At 58.7% G+C, this 16,169-nt stretch overlaps 2 protein-coding genes across 7 annotated transcripts; one reads left to right on the forward strand and one right to left on the reverse strand.

Annotated features, from left to right (window-relative positions):
• The first annotated feature begins 1,961 nt into the window (after positions 1 to 1,961).
• Positions 1,962 to 5,327, forward strand: KLHL33 (kelch like family member 33). The gene is made up of 4 exons (XM_086477725.1): positions 1,962 to 2,484; positions 2,732 to 3,665; positions 4,046 to 4,216; positions 4,751 to 5,327. Exons 1-4 carry the CDS (start codon positions 1,962 to 1,964, stop codon positions 5,325 to 5,327), a joined length of 2,205 nt encoding a protein of 734 aa, XP_086333851.1.
• A 5,049-nt stretch (positions 5,328 to 10,376) lies between these two features.
• Positions 10,377 to 15,467, reverse strand: GP1BA (glycoprotein Ib platelet subunit alpha). Of its 6 annotated transcripts, XM_086477622.1 has the most exons (4): positions 14,989 to 15,467; positions 14,466 to 14,778; positions 13,994 to 14,239; positions 10,377 to 12,902 (listed from the first exon to the last, which is right to left on the reverse strand). In XM_086477622.1, the coding sequence occupies exon 4, from the start codon at positions 12,897 to 12,899 to the stop codon at positions 10,758 to 10,760; it is 2,142 nt and encodes a 713-aa protein (XP_086333748.1). In that variant the 5' UTR covers positions 12,900 to 12,902; positions 13,994 to 14,239; positions 14,466 to 14,778; positions 14,989 to 15,467; the 3' UTR covers positions 10,377 to 10,757. The 6 variants fall into 6 exon arrangements, with proteins under 6 accessions (XP_086333748.1, XP_086333749.1, XP_086333745.1 ...); XM_086477623.1 differs by having other exon boundaries at positions 13,994 to 14,224; positions 14,466 to 15,467; XM_086477619.1 differs by having other exon boundaries at positions 14,466 to 15,467.
• Positions 15,468 to 16,169: the final 702 nt, after the last annotated feature.

Raw genomic sequence — 16,169 nt, forward strand, 5'->3', positions numbered from 1 at the left:
CTGTCCAGCAAAGGCACCAGGAAGTGTAGGGGGTTGAGGCACAGGGTGCACAAGGAGAGGTGAGGAGATCTGCGTCATTCAGCCAGGAGAAAAGAAGGTCGAGGGCTGAACTAATAACCATTTGTTCACAGCTTAATGGTTACAGGAAAGGCAGGCTCAGGTGCACAGTAAAGGATGAGAAATAACAAGCACAAGTAGCAGAAAGGGAAAGTGTAACTAGGCAGAAGGCCAAAAAACACCTCACAGGGTAGAAAGGTGCTGAAAAATGGGCTTGGAGAGGCTGTGAAATCATCTTTGGGGACACAATTCAACCAGACATGTGGGAATACAAGGGGACAGGGACAGGACAGGATGGGGATGTGAGTAGAGACTGGGAATATGGGCACTGGGGGAAGCATGGATGCGGGGTAGGGGAACACAGGGAGGTGTGAGGGGAGAGGACAGGAGATAGGGGAGCAGGAATCAAGGAGATGGGGGAACCAAGGACAGCAGAGGAGAGGACAGAGTGACACATGGCAGGCTGTGCTGTTCCCTGGTACCCTGTGCTGCTCTCTGTGGGCAGGTGGGGGTCTTGGGGGGGAGCAGGATGGTCCTGGGGTGCTTCGGGCTGGGCCAAGGCGCTGCTGTCCCCATGTGCTCCCTGGCACCGGGGCTGGGGGACCCCTGGCTCTTCAGGGTGGGGGTCAATGGGGTTAGGCTCCAGATCAGGGAGCACAATGAGTGGTGGTGGAGGTGTCACCCCCCACGGGGCTGGGGGAGAAGGGGACTTGGTTGTCTCCCACTCAAGGACTTTTGAAGGGGCCCTGCTTCACCCTGGGCTCTGGAGGTGAGCATGCTTCAGGGGGGGTCTGATGGGCCAGAGATGCCCAATAGGACCTGCCCAGGGTAACCCAGGGTTTACAGCCCTGCCCGCACCTTCCCGCTGCCCGAGAGGGGGAAAAAACCCCGTCAGCTTCCACCTGTCTTGTTGCCTGTCCTCAGGGAACCCCCGTGTCCCTGCCACCCGTCCCGGGACGCCAGGCCCTTGGACCTCCCTCTGCCTCGGCCTCTCCCAGCTCCTGGTCGTGGCCACGTGTCCTGTCTGGGCTATAATTACCCGGGCGCATTCCTGGGGGGTCACAGGAGCTTCCCGGAGCGGCAGCAGGCGGTAAGGGGGACGAGTGCGTGGTGCGGCACGCCACGCGGCAATGCAGGACACTGCATGCTGCAAGAACCACGCTGGGCTGCAAAGCACGCGGCCGGCGCGAGGACACGCGACACGGTGCAAACACGGCAAGCAAAACGTGAGGCACCACCCGTGACGGGGCAGAGGGGTGACAGTGCGCAGCGCACCGCGGTGTGAGGCAGCATGCCGCGTGAGGGTCTGCACACCCCAACAGCGGTGCGAGGGGGAGCACGGCGTGCAACGTCGTGCGCAACTCACAACGCATCGCACCGCGCAACAGGCAGCGCGCAGCGGAGGCTGCCACGCACCGGAGGGGTGCGATGGGCGGCTTTGCCGGGGAGCTGTGCTGGGGACCGTCAGCTTTGCCGCTGTTGAAGCACCAGTAGTTTCAACTGTGGGGCAGTGGTTGGGGAAGGGCTTGGTGGGTTCTGCTATAGGACGGAGGGTTTGATCAGGGACAGCAGACTGAGCTACGGGGCTGTGGGTCAGAAGTTTCATCCTGAGGGTTCAGCAATGAGGCAGATGAGGGTCATCAGCCTCATCTACGGGGCAGTGACGTGGCCTGTTGGTGTCACCTATGGGGCGACAGTTTTGCCAAGGGGCATCAAACTCAGTTACAGGGCAGTAGCAGAGCCTGGTGGCCTCAGCTATGGGGTAGAGGCTTTGGCGGTGGATCCAGTGGCTTCCACTATGGGGCAGGGCCAGGGCAGGACCCCATGTCCCCAGCCATGGGCCAGAGGCTCTGGCTATGGGGATAGCACCCTGACCCCCCACTCTGTGTGTTCCCACAGGCAAGATGTGGGTTGCAGAGGGGCCAGCCCCAGCCCAGTGGAGCCTGCGGGATGGGGCCCACGCTGGACAATTCCTGGCCATGGCCGACCAGCTCCGAACCGCAGGACAGCTGGTGGACGTGGCCGTAGGCCCGGAGGGTGATGTGGCCCACGCCGTGGTCCTGGCCTCCATCAGCTCCTTCTTCCTCCGCTTCCTGGAGGGCAAGACCAGAGCGCTGCGCCAGGACCCCCCACCTCATGTCCCCCTGCCACCTGGGGCCACGCTGTGGGGCTGGCGGGCTGTTCTCACCTTCGCCTATGGGGGAACCGTGCCCCACGGCCGGGAGAAGGAGGTGGAGGAGGCTGCCCGGGCCCTGGGGGCCCCCCGGGTGGTGGCCGCCTGTGCCCTGCGGCTGGAGAGTGACCGCCAGGAGGGAGGTCCCGAGCCCCTGGAGGAGCAGTGGGAGACACTAAGAGCCATAGAGCAACTCCATGCCAGCGGCCTGGGCTGCGACCTCCAGCTCCAGGCAGGGGACAAGGTCATTCCAGGTGAGCCAGGGGTGGGGGTCCCCTGGGAGGGGCTGAGGGGGGGCAGGGCGTGCTGCGATAGCTGCCTCCCCTGGCAGGGATGCTGGGGGCTGAGGCTCTGGGCAGGGGAGGAAGTGCCCGCAGGGCTGGTCCCCTTGGGAGAGCCGGGGGTTTGGGGAGGAGGCACCAGGACACCGGAGTTCCCAGGGTGCTGCACGGTGCAAAGGCTCCTGTGCTGCCCCCCATCATTGTTTCTCCTTCCCCATAGTGCAGCGCCTGGCCCTGAGCTGCTCCTGTGACTTCTTCCGGGCCCTCTTCACTTGCCCCATGCGGGAGGCCACCCATGACCCTGCCACCCCACTGCCCACAGGGCTGTCACCGGATGAGCTGCGCCTCCTCCTCTCCTTCGCCTACACAGGGGCTGTGACAGGGCCGTGGCCCATGGTCCTGGAGGCAGCCGAGACGTCCCTGCGCTACCAGGCCTGGGGGCTCCTCACCCTCTGCCTGGACGTTTTCACCCATGACCTGACCCCAGAAACTGGCCTGGATGTGCTGGCCTTTGCTGTGGCTTATGGGCTGGCAGAGGTGAGCCGTGTAGCAGAGGACTACATCTTGGCTACCTTCCCCAGTGTGGTGGCCACACCAGCCTTCCTGGATCTTCCTGCACATCTTCTCATCCGCCTTCTCCGCTCTGACAGTCTCAATGTCCTCCATGAACTGGAGGCTTTGGAAGCAGCATCCCGGTGGCTTACGGCCAATGGACATGGCCAAGAGGATCTAGCCAAGGAAGTCCTGTCATCTGTTCGCTTTGCTCTCATGTCTGGCCGGGAGCTGAGGAAGGTCCCCTCGGTGACTGCAGGGGTAGCTGACCCAAAGGTCCTCCGCGAGCTTGTGGTAGCAAGTTTGGCCCCCATGGCCCAGCTGCCATGCCGGGTGCGTTCCTTGCAAGAGGTGCTGGTGGTTTGTGGTGGAGACAAACTGACGGCCAACCTGGCGGCCCGGAAGCCCAGCAGACACCTCTGGTTTGCCCACCGCTACCTCAGTGCTGTGGGACTGGTGAAGCAGGTGGAGTGGCGGGCACTGGGACACTTTCCTGATGGCCCACGCTTCCGCCATGCTGTAGCTGTGGTGGGCAACATCCTCTACGTCCTCGGTGGAAAGCGCTACTACGGGGTCCATGACACCCTGGCCAGTGTCTACAGGTGAGAGCTGCAGAGGATCAGAGAAGGTGTTGGTGGAGCTAGAGCTGCCCCATGGACCCAAGGCATTGTGGCACTGGAGTTAATCAAGGGGTCCCAAGGCATTCTGGGATTGGTTTGGTGTAGGACTGGGAGGTGCCCTCCCACTCTGGGATCTTACAGGCTTTTTGTGGGTAGGGCATGGAGGCTCCTCTCTGGAGATGCCTCAGGGCATTATGGGTCTGGTATTGCCCAGACGGAGGGGATATTCTAGTGCAAGGCGACCATGTGTCCCCAGGGCATTGGCTGGCTGTAGGCGGGTTGTTTCCCTCAGCGGTGCCAAAATCACCTCATAGCATTGTAGGTAACAGGTAGTCTCTTGCCTCTTTACCTCTCAAACCCAGGTATCAGCCTATGGATGATTCCTGGGAGCGTCTGGCCAGCATGACCTGTGGGCGGAGCTACTTTGCCGCTGTGGCACTTGGGGATTTCATCTATGCCCTGGGAGGCAGCTCAGGAGAGCTCTACTGCACAGACACTGTGGAGTGCTATGACCTGGCCAACGACACCTGGAGGTGAGACCGTTCCATGTAGACACCTGCTTCCTTCTGCCCTAGGAGCCCCTTGCTTTGGCCAGCGGTGCCCATTGAGTGGTCTTTGGGTCACTGAGCCTCCAATGGAGAATGGGCTTACAGTGGCCTTTGGGAGAGGTCTACTGGGTTTTGAGCAACCATGTCCCTTGGGGGTCACTGGGTGTTGGCCCATGTTGCCTGCTGGGTGGTGAATGAGTTTTTGGCCAATAGTATTCACTGAAGGTCTGTAGGCCATCTGCCAATGAGACAGCTCTGTTCATTGGATGCTTGGTTGGGTGTTGACCAATATTGTCCATTGAGGGAGTCCACTGTGGGTTGACCAATGGTGTCTTTTGGGGTCTACAAAGTGTTGAACAGTGGTGCCCCTTGGGCATCCATTGTGTGTGCCCACTGGGGCAGCGCTGCCTGCTGAGTGGCCGATGGAGCCATGGCTCACTGGGGCACTCCTGGGCAGGCAGTCACCATGGGGCAGCCCGGCTTAACCTGCCCTTCACCCCCTCCTCTCTCCCTGCCCAGGAGGTGCCAGCCCTTGCCGATGGCTCTGTGTGGGCACGCTGCGTGTGCCCTGGAAGGTGCCCTCTACGTGTCAGGGGGGTGTGATGAGGCGTACCAGTGCCAGGCGTCCCTGCTGCGCTACATCCCGGGTGCGCCTGCCACACTCCTGGCCCCCATGAATGGCCAGCGAGCTGGCCACATCATGGAGGAGGCAGGTGGGCAGCTTTATGTGGCTGGGGGGCTGTGCCAGCGGGATGGGCAGACTGGCTACAAGGACCAGCTGGCCTTTGAGGTCTACAGCCCCAAGTTGGACTTGTGGGTCCTCCTCAGCCCCCTGCCCCATGCCCATGTAGTTGGGGGCGCAGCTGTGCTGGGGGGGGAACTGCTCGTACTGGGAGGGTACAGTCATGAGACCTACCAGGACACTCACCTGATCCACGCCTACCAGCCGGGGAGCCGGCGCTGGATCACCCGAGGCACCTTGCCCCATGCCTATACTGACCTCCAAGCCTGTGTCCTCACTGTACCCCCTGCCTTGCGTGGCCCCAGCTGCCTTGAGGACCCCTCGAGACTATCTGAAACCCCCAATAATACTTAGGGGGGGGCTTAAAAGATCTGCACCCGATACTGGGATCCCCAGTTAGCATCCATGGGCATCAGATCCCTCCTCCAGAATGGTTTCCTCCTGTGGTTTCTGGCAACACCCCCACCCCTGGGGGTATGTGCCCTAGACTATGGGGACCCCATGGGACACAAAGACTCCCCATACTGCAACCCTGTGCCTCCAGGAATACTCACTCTCCTGCCCTGAGCTCTTCACTGGGAGCTGGGGATCCTCCAGTTTCCCCTCACACTTGGGTTGAATAAAAGTGGCTCCTGAACTGCCCATCTGGGTCTTGTTGTTTCTGCTGGGGAACCCAGACATGCAGGTGCTTCTTACAAGGAACAGGAGAGCAGGAGACCAGCAGCTTGAGTGTCCTGGATGGGGGGGGGGGAGGGGGGGGGGGGCGGTCCAGGAGGTGGGTGGAGGGCACTGGGGCTCTGGGTACCTGCATTCATTTGGCATAGCGGAGGGTGTACATGTGTCCTGGGACTGAAAGGCATCTTGGGGTGTATGGGGGGTCTCGAGGGAACAGGAGTGTCTTGGGGGTGCCAGGGTTTGGAGGGTAGATGGCAGGGTAGGTAGGGGGCATTGGGGTGTCCTGGGGGCTTTGGAATTCCTAGGTGGTTCTGGGAGCTTTTGGCTTCCTGGGGTGACCTGGAGTGCTTGTTGTGTGGAGAGAATGTGGGGAGAATCCTAGGGAGGACTTGCAAGGAGAGGCAGAGGTAATGGGTATTCTGGGAGATACTGGGGCACCAGCAATACCTTTGGGGAGAGAATTGGGGGTCCTAGGATGTGTAGGGGAGGGCTGCAGGTTCTCCTGGCTCCCTAAAATAGGATTTTAGATGTGGTCTAATGAATGCTGAGCAGTGGGGGATAATCACTCCCCTTGGTCTGCTGGCTATGCCCCTGTTAACCCAGCCCAGGCTTCTGTTGCTCTCTCTTTGCTGCCAGGGTGTGCTGCTGGATCATGTTCACCTTTCTGTCAATCAAGACACACAGGCCTTTTTCCCAGCTCTGCTCCCCAGCCAGTCTGTCCCCCACCAGCACTGCTGTGGTCTTCCCTCCAGGGTACAGGACTTCACATTTGTCCTGGTCGACTTTCATCAGGTTTCTGTCAACCCATTTCCCCAGGGTGAATGGTGCTCCCTGAACGGTGGTCCTGTGGGAAGCATTTTAACTGGTCCCTCCCAACCTGGTGTCATCTGCCAACATGATAAAAGCAGGCTCAGTCACCTCCTCCATGTCATTGATAAAGACATTAAACAGAAGACTTTCCAGCACAGCCCAGTGTGGTACTCCATGTGTTACTGGCATCCAAGCAGCGTATGATCCATTAACCACCAGCCACTGGTCCTGACCTTCACACCGCTTTTTACCTGTCCAATGCTCCAGCCATTCAGAGCTTGATCGCCAACTTGGATGCCGTGACACTGTGGGAGAACTGTCAAAAGGAAGTCAAAGCTCCCGGAGAGGTGAAAGCTGATGCATGCTGCCCCGCCACGCAGCCTAACCACAAGAATGTGAGAAATAGCACCTTACAAACCAAGAAAAGGCATCGTTAATCACCAACATGCTATACAAGACCAGAAGGGGCTGGAAAATGTCCAAAGATGTAGTAAAAGTATTGGACAAAGGAAAAAAAAAAAATCAACGTAAAGAACTGGTTCAAACTGAAGTAACAGTGCTCTCTGGGTTCTACTGAAGGCCATCCATGTGCCCCTGGGATGCTATGAGGGTATCTGAGGTCTCTTGGGCTGTTGCAGTCATCTCCAGAGTTGTTAGAGGGATTCTGGGCCAAATCTAGGTTCTATGGTGCTGTTCCTGTCAGAATCATAGAATCACAGAATTGTTCAGGTTGGAAAAGACCTTTAAGATCATTGTGCCTAACTCTTAACCCAGCACTGCTAAGTCCACCCCTAAACCATGTCTCTAAGCACTTCATCTACACGTCTTTTAAATATCTCCAGGGATGGTGACTCCACCGCTTCCCTGGGCAGCCTGTTCCAATGCTTGACAACCCTTCCAGTGAAGAAACTTCTCCTCATGTCCAATCTAAATCTCCCCTGGGGCAACTTGAGGCTATTTCTTCTTGTCCCATCGCTTGATACTTGGGAGAAGAAACTGACCCCCACCTCACTACAGCCTCCTTTCAGGTAGTTGTAGAAAGCAAGGTCTCCCCTCAGCCTCTTCTTCTCCAGACTAACTCAAGTTTTCCAGTATCCCAGTTCCTTCAGACACCCCTCATAAGACTTGTCCTACAGACCCCTCACCAGCTTCCTTGCCGTTCTCTGGACACTCACCAGCACCTCAGTGTCTTTCTTGCAGTGAGGGGCCCAAAACCGCACACAGCATTCGAGGTGCGGCCTCACCAGTGCCCAGTACAGAGGGACAATCACCTCCCTGCTCCTGCTGGCCACACCATTGCTGACACAGGCCAGGATGCTGTTGGCTGCCTTGCCCACCTGGGCACACTGCCGGCTCATGTTCAGCCGGCTGCCGACCAGCACCCCCAGGGCCTTTTCTGCCGGGCAGCTCTCCAGCCACTTCTCCCCAGCCTGTAGTGCTGCGTGGGGTTGGTGTGACCCAAGGGCAGGACTCTGTCACCGAGCGGAGGAGCTCCTCTCCTTTTGCATGCCTCTCACAGGGAAGCTCACTGCTGCCGTCAGAGCAGGGCAGATCCTGCAGCCTGGCACTGGGGTGGCAGCGTGTTCCCACCAGAGCTCTGCCTGGGCATCAGTCATGGTGGGGGCAGAGCTTGGAGAGGCCATGGCTGGGTGGAGGCCATTGCTCCTGGTCGAGATGGCAGGGCTTCAGTGCCTTCCTGTGCACCCTTCTGCCGCACCAAGGCCTGTTTGTCCACCCTGGTCGCTGGCACTCCCCAAGGGCTTCTTTTATATGCGTGGGGGCTTGGCCACCATGGCTCATGGCCCTGCCCAGGTCCCATCCATCTCTCAGCTCCCCACGATGTTCCCTCTGTTCAGGAAACCCCCCTGTGCACCGGACCAGAGTGCTCTGCTGCGGAGCGTGCTGGATCCACAGCTGACTCCACTGGAGCCACTCGCCTTGGCGATGGAGTGTTGTTCCGGGAAAGAGGGAGAAAGTATGGTGTGGGCAGGGCATCCAAGCACAGGCAAACACTTGCTTGTAAACACAGTGCTTGCATGTCCACAGATGTGCTGGCATACACGAGCTTGACCAACAGACACACTTACACAGAAGGCTGCTCACCCCAGCTGGCCAAGCACAGGCACACGCACCCTTCTGCGGGCCAAGTAATCTGGCAGAAGACTTGCTGGGGTAGGGGACAGGGGAGTCCCCCCAGCCACTGCCTGCCCCGCTGGCAGTAAACTGGCCCTCGGGGTGGCTCGGAGCCCTTCAGGGCTTGCCAGCTCTGATTTGGGCCTTTTGCACCTCTTGGGTAACATTTCCTGGTGCCCCCTCCCCCTCCCACACAGGCAGGGAGCCGTTCTGGAGAAACAGCTTTTAATGGGAAAACCCAAGACACTCGGTCCCATCAAATCGACTGTGACTTTCTCAAATACACACCATCACCTCTGTCTTGCTCGTGCTGTGCCTTGCCTCACAAACCCAACACAGCAGCCGAGGGCCTGGGACACCCCGGAGGGAAGCAGGGCTCCTGGCGGGTCTCGGCCAAGGCAGGCAGAGTCCCCGGGGCTCTGCAGAGGGCAGCAGAGCCCGGCCCCACCCCGGGAAATGCCTGGGCACAGCCCTGGGGGGGTCTGGCCTGAGCAGGGCCCCTGTAGGCCCCTGCTGGGCCTGGCAGCCGCCCCGGGGCTCTCAGGAGGGCAACAGCGGCTCGCCCGGGCCCCAGCGCTGCCCGCCAAGGCCCTGGAGTGCTCGTGAGAGCAGCAGGACCCTGCCTGGGCCCTGTCCAAGCCCAGCCAAAGCCCAGGGGATTTCTCTCTGGAGAGAAGCCGGGCCCTGCCCAGGCCCCAGCCAAAGCCCCCCGCTCTCTCTCGGGAGGGCATCGAGGCCCCGCTTGCATCAAATCCGTGTCACTCCGATGTAGCCGCAAGAACCTTTTGGGAGGGGCAGTGGAAAAGCCTCCCAGAAGCCCAGGGCGATGCTTTGCGTGGCTCTGCCCTTGCCCCCTGCTGCAGGCGCTGCACTGGGAAGGCCACCAGAGCAGGGAGGCACGGGCTTGCCCTTGGTGAGGCCATGTCGGGCGGCTCGAGCCCATCCTGGCCCTGGGAGTTGGCAACATGGTGGTCGAGAAGAGCGTGTCAATCGTCAGGACAGGTCTGTCCCAGCGCCATTTCAGCCCAGTGCTGAAGCTCCCAGCTTTGCAACTGGGGGTGCACTGCCGAGCAGCCCTGGGCAGGCTGATTTTTTATGCTGTGTTTGTTTCCCCCCTGGTGCTCTTGGGGCTGCCCAAGGTGCAGCCAGAGAAGGGAGGAGGGTCCCCGCCTGCCTCCAGCTCCCTCAGCGGTTCAACGGTTTTTAACCGCCTGTCCCGGCTGCCCCGCAAAGGGCTGCTTCTGCTGGGGAAGGGGACAGGGGAGTCCCCCCTGCCGCTGCCTGCCCCGCCAGCGGTGACTCAGCCTTGGGCATGGCTCGGTGCCCTTCGGGGCTCGCTGGCTCTGATTTGGGGCTCAGCAGGGCTTTTGAAGCATTTGTGTGCCGCTTCCCATTGCCCCCTGCGCTCCCTCCCCCTTCCACACAGGCAGGGAGCCATTCTGGAGAAACAGCTTTTCAGAGGAAGAAACAAGACAAGCAGCCCCACCAAAGCCACTCTAACCTCCTCCCTGAAAACCTCCATCCCGTCGCCACTGTGGCTCTAATCCTGCCCCCCTCCCCGTCCGGTTGAGTTGAACGTATTACGTGACAGTGGGAGGTGCAGTGGATGCTTTCCCAACAGGACTCAATCCCACAGCAAAGGATCACACATTTGGAGCAACAGCCAGGAAGCCAGCTGGGACTTTTCCTCTCTATCTTCACTATTTCAAGCACTGAAGACAATTTTGTCATTCATTGTACCCTGCCAGGACTATGGGAGGTCCAATGAAGTGAAACTGCCACCCATTTGAAATTCAGGCAAAGAGAATATTTATTCTGGGATTAACAACCTGGCACTGAGTTGAAAGCATAGCGCATCTTTACATGCATTAGTCAAACAGAAGCAGCTGGGACACAGTACAAAGTAAGCTCTGCTTTCCCATACTTACCCCGAAACCAGGCAGTAGCAGCCCCAAACTGTCACAGACCAGTTTAGGACATCATCTGCCCCTGCCAAGTACCAAAGTAATTATTTCAGATCCAGAAACCTCAGGGTGTTTGAGGGTAATACTAGAGGGAGGAGCTGGATGGCTCCCCCCTAGGCAAGCAGATCTTTCCCTTGTAAAATAAGGCCACATGAAGCAGAGACATGATCCTCCGTCTCTTTCTCTGAACATACAGAAGCATTTACAAGGTGTTGCCAGCATATTTCACTTTGACGTCACCAATGGCCTTGGCACCCCTGTCCAGGCTGTAAGCAGAAGGGGTCCTCAGGGAGGTGAGGTTTGTGACCATCTGCTTCCTAGAGAAAGACTTGAATGAAGTGTTCGGAGGACTGTGGTGGACCCACAGCTCCTTTGTGGTGCAGAAGGAGGAATCTGCAGGAGGACGGCGCTGTATCCCCAGGTCTTTAATCGTGCAGTAAATGACCTCAGGGCACAACTCTACTTCCTTGATGGTACAGAACACGGGGCGCTGGAGGGGGCTTTGGAAGCTGCTGAGATGCATCGCAGGGCTTCCTGTCGTCTCCCTCCACCTCAGCAGTGGATGCTGCACCTCTGGGCTCTGCACAGGCTTGTGCCAGGAGGGCTGTCCCACCAGACACATCCATGCCAGCCAGCCTGCCAGAGCCAGCAGAGTCAGGACCAGTAGAGCCAAGGAGGCCAGGTAGAGCACCCAGTGCAACAGGCAGCAGTGCCTCAGCACCCACTGCCCCCACTGTGGACCCTCGGCACCTGCCCGTGAGCGCAGCATGGGTACGGCCATCCCTAGGGTGGAGCACGGGCAGAGGGGGAAAGGTGCAGGTGGAGGGGAAGCTGCAGGCTGGGTGAAGCGTGTGGTGTTCAGGGGAGCTGGTGGTGTGGGGGCATGAGTGGAAAGCACGGTAGTTGAGACCACCAGCGTGGTCGACATCAGAGGAGATGAAGATCTGACAATGGAAGAGGCCTCTGGCATGGCAGTAGAAGGTGCTGCTGTGGAGGTGGTGGAAAATGGGCCAATGGACATCGTGGGGGTGGTAGTGCTGGCAGCGACAGTGGTTTGGTGGCTGCTGCTGGTGCTGGGAGGTCTGGTGCTCATAGTGGTTGGCAGTGAGACGGCAGAGATGTCACTGGTGGCTCTGTGTGGGGTGCTGGTAGGAGCAGCAGGGAGAATGGCAGCAGTGCTGGGGTTCTGTGGGGGTGTGATGGTAGGACTGGCTGGTGCAGGAGTGGTGGCGCTGTGAGCTCTGGTGCTTGCCGGCATCACAAGCGCCAGCAAGGTGGAGCTACAAGGGGTGATGAGGGGAGAGATTGTGGCAGCAAGGGGAGGCCAGGTAGTAGCACTGGGCATGGTAGTGTGCTGTTTGGGAACGGATGGATGTGGGGGGATGGTGGTGGTCATGGGAGCTTGCTTCGTCGTTTCTTCCCCATCATCATATTCATCCTCTTCCTCCTCATCTCCATCCCCCACACTTTTGCAGTTGGCCTTGAAGCGGATGATGGGTTTCATCCGATGCTCATCAGGGCTGTGGCACAGCACCTTCTCAGGGGCGACCTCCACCTTGGTCTCTTCTAGGCTTCGCTCTGCCTGATAGACACTATCCTCATTCTGCCGGATCCAGGACCGCAGGTACCACAGGTTGCAGTCACAGTGCCAGGGGTTCTCGGTGAGGAAGACATACAGGAAGAGGTGCCCCTGGGGGAAGAAGTCGGTGGGCAGGCTCTGCAGGCGGTTCCCCGAGAGCCAGAGAGTCTCCAGCTTTTGCAGATCCTGCAGCAGCTCTTTGGGGAGCTCCTCCAGGAGGTTGTCTGAGAGGTCCAAGTCCTTGAGCGCCCTCAGCCCTGCAAAGACCTCTTGGGGCAGTGTCCGCAGCTGGTTCCCTCGCAGGTTCAGGTCCTCCAGCTGTGGCACAGCATGGAAAGCCCCCAGGGCCAGTGTTGCCAGGCTGTTGTGGGCCACGGCCAGGCGGGTGAGGTTGGGCAGGCCCTGCAGGGTGGGCAGGGCCCTCAGTGCATTGCGGGAGAGGATCAGCTCCTTTAAGGACAGCAGCTTGGGCCCAGTGTTCAGAGCCACCAGCCCATTGTCAGACAGGTCGAGGTCCTGCAGCTGCGTGAGGTGCAGGAAGGTGGCGGTGGAGACGGATGCCAGCTGGTTGGCGTTGAGCAGCAGGATGCCTGTGTCCACAGGCAGGTCTGAGGGCACCGTGCTGAGAGCCTGCCCCGTGCAGTTCACCTCCAGGAGGTCCTTGACCTTGTTCATCTCCGACGGGCAGGGCTGGCCTGGGTCGGTACTGCTGGCTGGGGGCAGCAGGGCCAGGAGGATGAGCAGGAGAAGGGCAGGGACCCACATGGCCTGGAGGGGTGAGCCAAGAGGCGTGGGCACAGGCAGGCATGCAACTACATGTCACTTTCTTCCCGCACAAGCACCATTTGCAACAGAGCCGGCATCCCCTGTCAGACCCTGTGGGAGCTCTCTGAGCCCCGCAGCTCCTCCCCAGGAGGACTGAAGGGAGAGGAGTCCCACACCCATTGCCAGCACCCACCCCGTCATCTTGTCCTTGGAGGGCAGCAGGCTTAGCAAGGAGACACCATTTCTGCCCTTTTTCTCACATCCTCCTCCGTGGGAGGGAGAACCCGATTCATGTACCTCCTCACAGCAGTGCCTCCTCCCCCGGGGTGGCATTGCTGCCCTCACCACTGCAAAAGCAGTGGCTCTGTGGTGTTCACGTCCCTGCATACCCACACTTAGCCCAGCCCAGACAAGCCATGTGCTGGAAGAGGCTCCCTGAATATGCTCTTACCCCACGCCAGCTCAGCCCTCTGCTAGATTTGAGTTCACAAGGTAGGAGCCTGAATCATGTCAAAAGCACTTCCCAGGCACAGATGTGGCTGGCCCGCGTGCCTGGCTCCTAGTGGACGCTGCTTCCCCGGGACTCACCTGGGGACCCTCCGGCGTTTGCTCTGCTGCTGCTTCGCCTCCCTCCTGCCCGCGGGCTGGGTGCTGCTCTGGTGGCAGCACCAGCGCTGGGGCTGCCCGGGCCCTCTATCAGCGCACACAGCTGTGGGCAGGGAGCTGTGGCTTCCTAAGTGGCCAAAACCATCTCCTGCCCTTCAGCACAGCCCTCACTTTAACTGTGCTGCCACACCACCTTCTCCTTGGAAAAGTCTCAACCAGAGACCGGCTCCATCATTTCTTGCTTCCGCGCAGTAAGTAGGGAGGGTTGCACCCAGGAGGAGCCCTTGCATGTCCCCCTGCCCCCCCACCCCCCCGAGCTGCACCTTTTTACATCCTGGGAAAAAGTTCCCTTGCACCATCATCTGCTGCTTCCTCTGCTTCAAGGCAGCTCTTTCTCAGCATGCTCGGGCCTTCAACCCTTGAGACACCTCGACCTGGAGACCTCAGCCTAGTTAGCATACCGGCAAGAAACAGTTTCTGCACATTACCTCAGCTAGTTGTTTGTGGTGTAGAGGAAGGATCCTTTCTTTCTGGCTTGCTTTAACATCTGTGGCAGAAGCCGCAGCACAGACCAGGCAAGGAGATTAGAGGCAGAGGAAGGAGCTCGGTTTTGCAATTCTTCCTGCCCTCTGTTCCTGCAGCCAAGCTGTCTCCACTTCCCTGGCCCATAGGTCACTGCAGAGCATCTTGAGTTGCAGGGCTGGAGGGTCACCCGAAAGCTGCAAGGGGAGATGCTACAGAGGAGGCAAGAAACAGTTTTCTACTGGTTTTCCATTCAGCGGACTGTGGTGGGCCAACGTCGGCCAGCAGCTATACACCCACCAGCCACTTGCCCACTGCCTCCATAGCAGAATGGGAGAGGGAAAATTGGAAAAGCAGAAGTAAGAAAAAAGCCTTCGTGGGTCAAGATAAAGACAGTTTCATGAGGGAAAGAAAAGTGATGCAGAAGCGTCTACTTACCACCTCCCACCAGCAGATCGATGCCCAGCCAGTCCTCAAGCAATGGTGCCTTGGAAAAACTTCCCCCCTGCCGGTTTTATTGCTGAGCATGAGGCTACATGGTATGGAATATCCCTCTGGTCTGCTGGGGTCAGCTGTCCCTCCTGTGTCTTCTCCCAGCCTCTCTCTCACCCCCAGCCCACTTGCTGCAGAGGCATTTTAGTTCAGCTTGTACTAAGGCCCCTGGAGGCAGCAGCAGAGGCAGAACTTGGGGGGCAGCACTGGGTGTCCGTTTTTTGGCTCTGCATCAGCGATTCCCAACAGAAAGCAAGGGCTAGGAAGGGAGAGAGCAAACATAACCCTGGCCTTCTCATAGGTTCCCAGGGATTAAGCCTGCGCTTGGTTTCCCCTCCTCCACAGCACTACTCTTACCCTCACCCTGGACCTACAGCATCCCCCATGACACCACCAGTCGGTCTCCCATGCCACACACCCATGTTCCCAATTCACAGCCCTTATCATTGCTTCTGCCTCTCTGTCTCACCTTTCCAGGTAGATGAATGCAGTAGGACACCTTGGACCTTCAAAAGGTCCTGCACCCCACCTGCTTCGCTCCTTGAAGGAGAAGGAGCAGAAGACCCAAGCAGTCCACTGTGACAAGCCTTGCTCAAGGGGAAAGGACACTCTGTACCAGAGGAAAGGGGTGCACAGGTTAGGGGTCATCTGCAGGCACACTCTTCCCGTGGCTGGTTATGAGCAGTGAGGAGGAGTCCAGGAGAGATGCTGGGGTCCTGACATCCAGATGGGGAGAGCAAAGAAGCAGGGATGGCATCTCCTTGCTGAACCTGCTTCCCTCAGTTGAAGGCAAGAGGGAGATGACGGTTAATGTCAGCCATCCTGCTAGCGATAATGCTTTAGCCCCACATTTGCAGTCCACTTTTTCATCTCTGTCCCGGGTTCACCTTTTAATCCAGCCCATCAGCTTCCTCCCCTGCTCCAGAGCCTGTTCCCCACACGCCAAGGGTTGATTGAACCCATGAGGTTGTTGCCCCAACCTTGATTTCATTTGCAGATTGTTTTGATTGGGTGTTTAGAAGAACAAGGTGATCCAGGCTGTTTCCCAGTTCCCTTAGCACCTCACCAACACCGTATGTGACTCCGGGAAATAGGAAGGAGATCATGAGATGATGGTGCCTGAGGGTCATGGAAACATGCAACTGCATTGCCCCTGGCTTGAGGAGCACCGTGCTCCTTCTCCAGTGCAGAAAGCAGAGTCTGTATCTTCACCTTGCCACCAGCCTTCTTTAGGGACATGAACATCTCACTGCTGTTGGGAGCCCTGGCAGCAGGGGCCACCCTCATGCTGCCTGTCCCTATAGACTTGTGACACCGTTCACAGGGTGCTTTGGAACACTCTGCCACTGTGTCCTCCAACAAGCCCCTCAGCTACTGCAGGCCTCACAGCTGATTTGGCATCTGCTGCATCGCATGGGCTTGTGCACAGCAAGGAACAAAGCTGAGACGTGACCACCAACCTCTGGGAGCATTGCTCCTGGGGGCTGGGCAGGCCTGGAGAGAAAGGTGAAAGCCCTAATAGCATCCCTGAGCTGTTCCCTTCAGGCTCCTCCATGGTGGGTGGACGGAGCTGCCCTGGGCTGAGCACGAACAGACCTACCCCAGCACACATGCAAGTGCCTCCTCTTTCATTTCCGAGAAGCCCATGAA

The sequence above is a fragment of the Leptosomus discolor genome, chromosome 24 (genome assembly GCF_034619465.1).
Source record: "Leptosomus discolor isolate bLepDis1 chromosome 24, bLepDis1.hap2, whole genome shotgun sequence".
Lineage (NCBI taxonomy): Eukaryota > Metazoa > Chordata > Aves > Leptosomiformes > Leptosomidae > Leptosomus > Leptosomus discolor.